Source organism: Puccinia triticina, chromosome 3A (genome assembly GCF_026914185.1).
Source record: "Puccinia triticina chromosome 3A, complete sequence".
Taxonomy (NCBI): Eukaryota; Fungi; Basidiomycota; class Pucciniomycetes; order Pucciniales; family Pucciniaceae; genus Puccinia; species Puccinia triticina.
In genome coordinates this window covers 7,591,961-7,599,209 of record NC_070560.1, presented here as the reverse complement: position 1 = coordinate 7,599,209, position 7,249 = coordinate 7,591,961, and the positions used below count along the sequence as shown (strand labels likewise).

The 7,249-nt window shown below is 48.5% G+C and overlaps 1 protein-coding gene across 1 annotated transcript; it reads right to left on the bottom strand.

Moving 5' to 3' along the window:
- Positions 1-1,307: 1,307 nt before the first annotated feature.
- PtA15_3A820 (uncharacterized protein) lies at positions 1,308-1,701 on the bottom strand (the record flags this gene model as incomplete). The annotated part of the gene is made up of 2 exons (XM_053167826.1): positions 1,308-1,547; positions 1,663-1,701. The coding sequence occupies 2 exons, from the start codon at positions 1,699-1,701 to the stop codon at positions 1,308-1,310; spliced, it is 279 nt and encodes a 92-aa protein (XP_053019004.1).
- Between the last annotated feature and the right edge of the window lie 5,548 nt (positions 1,702-7,249).

Here is a 7,249-nt window from a genome sequence, read left to right as displayed (position 1 = left end):
GTCACAACTCACTGCCTGAGCATGAATATTTAAGGAGGGGGGGGGGCTGGTGTCAATTGTCCCCCCAGGGGTTCCGGTTTCGTCCTCCCCCCTCCCTGGGAGCCCACCACACTAATCACTTGGTTAGGGCCTTCCTGGACTACTCTATCAACCAGCCCACTTTTGCTTGTTGCGGCGGCACAGCTGAAGGGTCATCCATAGAGCCTTTGGGCCTTTGGGGATTTTCAACTTGTGTGCACTATTTTTTTGTTGTAATTTTGTAATTAAAACACCCCAAAACTTAGATCCAGAGGTCTAGGATTTTGTGGATTTAAGAAAGTGGGATAACTCTAATATTTTGCTTTTTACCACATGTAGCTAGAAGGTTACTATCCTTGGCATCACGTAGGCTGACAATTTCATATGTACCATTTTAGAAATGTTGCTCTAATTTGAGTGTTTGGGTGTACATATTTTTTCACCTCAGAATTTTATGATTTTATGGTGCTATTATTTTATGCAAGTCAACTTTGAACACCCTAAATCAATCCTGCATATTATGAGAGAATCCAAAAATGGATCTTCAGAGCAATGTAATATCTTTCAGGATTCTTTTAACCTTCAAAACAGATTCCTTCAATCAGTTTTGGAGTTTAAGCCTCAAAATATTTGGTAAGGGTGTGCAGCAGTACTGTTGAGAGAACTGTCCACTCGGATTTCTCTGTACATGTGTTGTTGATTTTTACAAGGTGTTTTTCTGTTTTTGGGGTTGGAAATTCTTCCTTTGTCTGCCAGGTTTCAGACATTATGCATAAGCCTCTCCTATGGAAAGCCCTCTGGCAACACTGGGTAGCTACGTTACCAGTAACGGTAACGCATTGATAACGTATTGATTAGGGGCGCATTACTGTGGCCGTTACCAGTAACAGCTGCATGCTAACGCTAGTTGGATTTTCTCATATTTTTATATTAGTGCCGTTGCGTTATTTTTATTGGGAAGGATTTAATCCCTATTACGTTACGGCACAATGATGGGCTGACAGCCCGTTACGCATTGTTTGTAGCAAAATTTGTATTAAAAAGGCAGAAAACAGGCATAGGTGGTAGGCTGAAGAATGGTAGAAAGAAGGAGGACTCAACTGTGTTGAGGACATTGAGTTGAATGCCAATCGAGTTCAAGTAGGTCTTGATGGCCGCGATCTTTTCTGGCTTGATGGTCATTATACTTTTGCCAGCGCCAAGGATGACCATTTTGTTAGATATGTTGGGATAGACAAATCAATAGTTTCAGTTGGGATTGACAGACTGAAAGCGAGGAAAGGAGCAGATCAACTGACCCGGAGGAGGATGAATGAGCTCAAAGAGTTTAAACTGGCTGGGTTGGCATGACCAGGATGGTGAGGATAGATGTCCTGGGCAGGGTTCCAGAGAATGCCGCAGGCGTTGAACAGGAAGAGATTCGCCGGGACGACGGTATCGTTCAACAGCGTCAAGGCCCGCTTGTGGACCAAGCGCACTGACAGCATCTCTTCATCCTCAGCCTGCCCTGCATGCTTGCCTTCGCCCCGCTGGATAATGTTTGTGAACCTGCTTAATGTGTCCGGTCATTAGTAATTGGCCTTGGAGGAAAGGCTGAGATCAATGGAAAGCACTCAAATGGGGAGAGATTGATGATTGGCGCACCTGTTGGAGGGTCTTGCTCAGTCGTCGGACTCCCTGCATATTGTTGCTGTGTAGGATTCACGGATGAATGTTTCTTTAGCGGGTCCGGGTGGAAAACAACCGTTTCCGGCTGATGGCACTAACTTGCACCCAAACTTTTGTAACAAACCTGTAGGATCATTCAGTTCTACTGTTAGATTTTGCAAAATACAACAGTACAACTCTGTATTGGTACAGGACCCAGGAAAGCCCCTATGGAACACAGTAACCAAAATGTATGATTTTTTTGTCAAAAAACAAAAACCTACGCACCCCAGATGTATGAATGGTCATTTTGGCCGGTAAAGGTACTCACCTCAATTGTATGAATTTTTTCTGAGGGCAAGGGGGGTAGTAACAAAAAATGTATGAGAATCAGGGGCTCAAGCTAAGGTTGAAATCCTTGTCTATAATGATTTTTCAGTCTGAATCAAGTCTACAGTTCTAGGCTGGAGCAGTACCACACTCACCTACCCTCCGGCTGCGGCTCCAGTACCACCGCCACAAGTATATACAAAGTATATCAATCCACCTCCCCCTGTGCCACCCAATTGATCCACAGGTTGCATCCCACTTTCTGTCCTTCTTATTAACCCTGCCCAAGTGACCCCATTCCCTCCCCTCAACAGTTACAGCAGTCTGGTTCCCAGTTTTTTTCTTTTCTTGCCCCCCCTCTCCATCCCCCCCCCCCCCCCCCCCCCCCCCCCCCCCCTTGGCAGCAGCATCAATGCTGCCCAAAAAAACGTAGGCACAAAATTTGTATGAATTTTTAGACCAAGCTCTGAACCTACACACAAAATGTGTATGAATGCGCTCCAAAAATGTATGAATTTTCCAAAAATATGGGAATTTAGGTTACTGTGTTCCATAGGGGCTTTCCTGGGTCCTATTGGTACTGCACCCCAGAACTTGCACAGGGATTCAAACACGTTAACAGTTGTTATTGCGCGTTAGGTGGCGCTACGTTAGCAAGAACTAAGAAATACAATAATATTGTTCACTAAGTTATAGAAAAGTAAGGAATCTAGTTTTTACAGATAGCCATAACAATGGTCCGCCATAACAAGAGTAGTTACAATAAGAAATTACACTCAATATTGTAACGTATTGTAACTACCCGGTGTTGCCTCTGGGCAGGGTCCCCCTGTAAGGGATTGAATCCTTTCACTGAGAAAGTTGGTGGGACGGAAGGCCAAAGGCCAGAAGTCTATCAAAAAGAATGTGATTTCACTATATAATTGTGAGAAGTTGGAGATAAAAGGTGGAAAGAGAACCTCAAGGTGAAGACAGGCTTGAGAAGAAAAAGAAGAGAGCAAGTTTGAACTTGAGTACAAGATATGTAGAGCAACAAATACTATGTATAAGCATAAATACAATGCTTATAGTATAATTCAGTTTCAATAAGGTGAACCCTGGTGAACCCTTACACCCCCAGACTGAGAATTTTCGGACTAAAAAGAGATGACATTTCAGTAAAAACAACTAGAAGAATAAATACAAGTATGATTTGTTTATACCTAAAAAGAAACAGGAACAAAATGATTGAAATGAGGACAATAAGAGATCCTATCCAGCATACAATAGGTCTTTTCAGGCTAACAGTAAAATAGAAGGTGATCAGATTTAAGAAAACATGGTCAACAAGTTCGGAAAGATAGAAGGGAGTAAGAACCTAAGAGATTGCCAGCCTAGACAAATGATCTGGACGAGGTACTGCAAAGTCAATGAGTTTCAGAAGCTGTTGACCGCGAGTTAAGTTGATGTTGAGATGAGGAAGAAAGGAAAGGCAGGAGTGGTAAACTGATCCTAGGTAAACGTCAAGAGCTCTAGAATTGGAGTGTTCACACTTGTGACGTCATCAGAGTCCGCAACCAGGAGTACCGCACACCGCAGACCCTTCATTCCAACACAGACCCTCCGTTCAAGAGGCTTAGTTAAGCTAACATCAGATATGAGCCTCAACTGCGTTGGAGCAACGGTGGGTCAGCTACGCTAAGCATAGCTGTTAGTGTAGCATAGTGCAGCACAAATGCACTATTTTTAAAGTAGCATTAGCGCAATTATGCGCATCTGCGGTAATGCTACGCGCACAGGGTGCAAAGCTATTTTAGCTTTTAGTGTAGCGTTAGCGTAGATGCGCGCAATTTTGCCAACACTAAACACGCAGGGCGCAAAAGAGCGCGCGCTACGCTGTAATACAGCACTTTTCGCGTCAAAAAAGGCTTTCCTTCCGCCAACGATGGGAAGTTACATACACTATGAAAAAAACTTGAGAAACTGGTGTCAGTTGACATGCCAGATCCGGGCTGATACAATGCCACATACCTGAGTTTGTCCAGCTTTATTCCTGGTTGATTCCATGTATTTTTATGGATTAGCTCAGGCTAAGCAGTATGTTCAGACTCTGCTTAACTACACCAGCCACCACACTGACTTTGTGCACAGTTTGTTTTGAGCTGCTCAGCTGGCACAGCAGAATACATACGAGCACCCCTTCAAGCAGGAGGAATCCCTCCTGCCCCTGGTCAACAACGCAACACCACAGTTGACTGGGCGGAATACCTCCTGGTTGACAGCTATATGCAACTGTCTTGCCTGGGAGGACTCCGTCCCGGTCGACAACATAACACAACAGTTGACCGGGTGGAATCCCTCTAACAGTCGCCCGGGAGAAATCCCTCCAGGACGATGGCCTTGCATAACAGTTGTCACCTGCCGGACAACTGCTTCATACAAATGTTGTCCGGGAGGGATCCCTCCTGGCTGACTGCTTCATACACCAGTCGTCCAGGAGGGATCCCTCCCAAACGACGGCCCCATACAACAGCTGCCCGGGAGGGATCCTTCCCGGACGACTGCTTCATACACCAGTTGTCCGGGAGGAATCCCTCCCGGACGACAGATACATACAAGAGTCGCCCGGGAGGGATCCCTTCTGGCCGACTGCTTTGTACAACAGCCGTCCGGAAGGGATCCCTCCCGGACGACGGCCCCATACAACAGTCCCCCGGGAGGGATCCCTTCCGGACGACTGCTTCATACACCAGCTGTCCGGGAGGAATCCCTCCCGGATGACAGATACATACAAGAGTCGCCCGGGAGGGATCCCTCCTGGCCGACTGCTTTGTCAAACAGTGGTTCAAGAGGGATCCCTCCCGGGAGACTCTTGCATGTATCTGTTGACCGGTGTGGTGATTTATATAGGCAAGCGCGGTAGAATGTCCACGCGGGGATAGCGCGGGCGGGGAATGCATAAAGCCGCTCAGGCAGAGTGCATTCCAGTGACATAAGCACTGAGGATGAGGTCAGGAAAGCACGCTAGGAAATCTTACAGAAAGTCACGCGCGGATTAGAATGCACGGATCGCGGATTTTGGATCGGGTATTTGGATTGGAGCGGAAAAGACAGGGCTGGACTGCGGCGGGACTACACACGTGGGTTGGTAGCAGCGGTGCGTCAGCGGGTGAGCCATGACAGCCGGAGCGGGTTCCACTAGCGGGTGGAACCGGGGTGAAGGTGGTGGCAAGAGAAAGACTGACAGGGGCTAGACAGAGGACGGTGGGAGGACAAGCGTCGGAGAGGAGCGGAGTCTGAGAGAGTGACGAGTGGGATAGCAGGCAGAGCTGGAGGACTAGTGCGGGAAAGTGTCAGGTGTGCGGGATCGGGTGGGAACGGTGACATGCGTGGAGGGAAGGACGGGGGTGGCTCAGGATTTTCTCCTCTCTTTTCATCATCCTATAATCTTTATCCTATCAAATTATTACGGATTTCACTCATCATTGTACTTAAAACTACGGACGTACGAGAGTTATTGGGAGATTATCTGTGTTCTTATTCTTATTGGAGAGTTACTGCGGATTCTTGCACTTACAAAGTGCGGAGCTTTATTCACTTGCGGATTATTATGCTATAGATCAGGCTCAGTAGAGGAGCGCTGAAGGCTAGCAGAAAGTAGCAGTGTGGAGCCGAGTTACCGACAATCACACAGCCCGGACATCAATATTCTTGAAGAAGGCGGCCAGCGGACAATCTTCACCAGCCAACCAGCTTTCTTTCTCACAAGTGGGGGTCTGGCCGGGAACCCAACTTTGTGTCGTTATTGGATACTCGGGAACTAGACTTGCGCGGAAACGTTGAATGAACCCTTTGGAAGGCAAATTCTTTACTCCAGGTGACGAAGAATCTCAGATTGGATCAGGCGGCTCGGACAGTGGAGACACAGTAATTGCGGAAAACAGAGAAGGTTCTTCTTCAAGACCAGCCAAAAGACAATCGTGGTTGGTATCAGCGGGAGGACCAAGACTAGGACAGATATCTTTTTTGTCAGCGCGGAGTCAGTTTTCACCTAATCAGTCAATTGCAGCAAGGAGGCGACAGTTGTACCAGCGGAGCACCCTGAACAATTGACCAGCGGTGTCAGCGGGAGGAACGACGAGCGGAACCTACGGAGTTCGACCAGAGGAGACAGAAGACGAGACCATGGAAGAAGCGCTGGGTGGACAACGACCTGCGGCTCCTGCGCCGAGCGAAGCGAAGATACGGCCCAGGGATTATCCGCACCTTAAGTTTTCAGAGGCGGAAGTGGAGCGTTTTATCGACCGGTTCAAAAGAGCGGCTCTGCAAGAAGGTCTGACGGAAGCGGATAAAGCGTACCAGGTTGTCAACTTCTTTCCGGAAGGCGTGGACTTGCGGGAATTCGAGGACATGAAGGGGTTCGAGAGTAAGGATTGGACCAAGCTCAAGGAGGAGATACTTGAGAGGTGGGAAGATCGTGGACCCAGGTATTGGGAGAGTGACTTCGAGAAAGTGGCCTTGGAGCGTGCGGAAAAGGGCGGTGTGTGGACAAGAGCGGAGTATGTGTCCTACATTACCAGTTTCGACCAGGTTCTGCGGTATCTGGAGCGGAACGAGATCGTGACAGCCGTTATGGGTACGACAAAGCGGATTTTCTTGAAGGGATTCGACCGGACCTTCACTGAGAAGGTGCTTCGGGGACTTAACAAGCGAGGACTGATGGTCAAACCACGGCTAGGTGGGCCGAAACTGCTGCCCAGCATGAAGGAGCTGCGCTCCGCTGTCAAGGCGGAACTTGAAGTGTTGGAGCTCATGAGCGACAGCCAAGGAGATGCAGTTGTGAGGGTGGAACCGGCTCCACAGGCGCCGGTGACGGTCAAAGACGTGAGTGACCTGGCGGATACGCTGAAAGAATTGAAGCTGTTCATGCAGAAAGCAGCGCATAAGCAACCGAAGGAACAACAGGCGGTCATGGCACCAGCAGCCGCTCCCACGGTTCCTCCGACGGACGGTGCTCCGCAGGCTGGCGGGATGCCGCCGTGGAGGCGAGGACCTCCGGTATGTGACTACTGTAAGGAAACTGGCCATATGCGGAATCAGTGCGAGTACTTCAAAACGGATCGGGCTGTGGGAAAAGTTTCCTCGTGGGGGCGCGCCTTCTTTTGGCCGGATCGTACGCCAGTGGATGGACCGGTTCCGAGGGACGTGGTGCAGGCCGGGCAACCTTTGTCAAAAGGAAAAGAGGTGGAAGGGAAAGTGAATATTGGGATGGTCA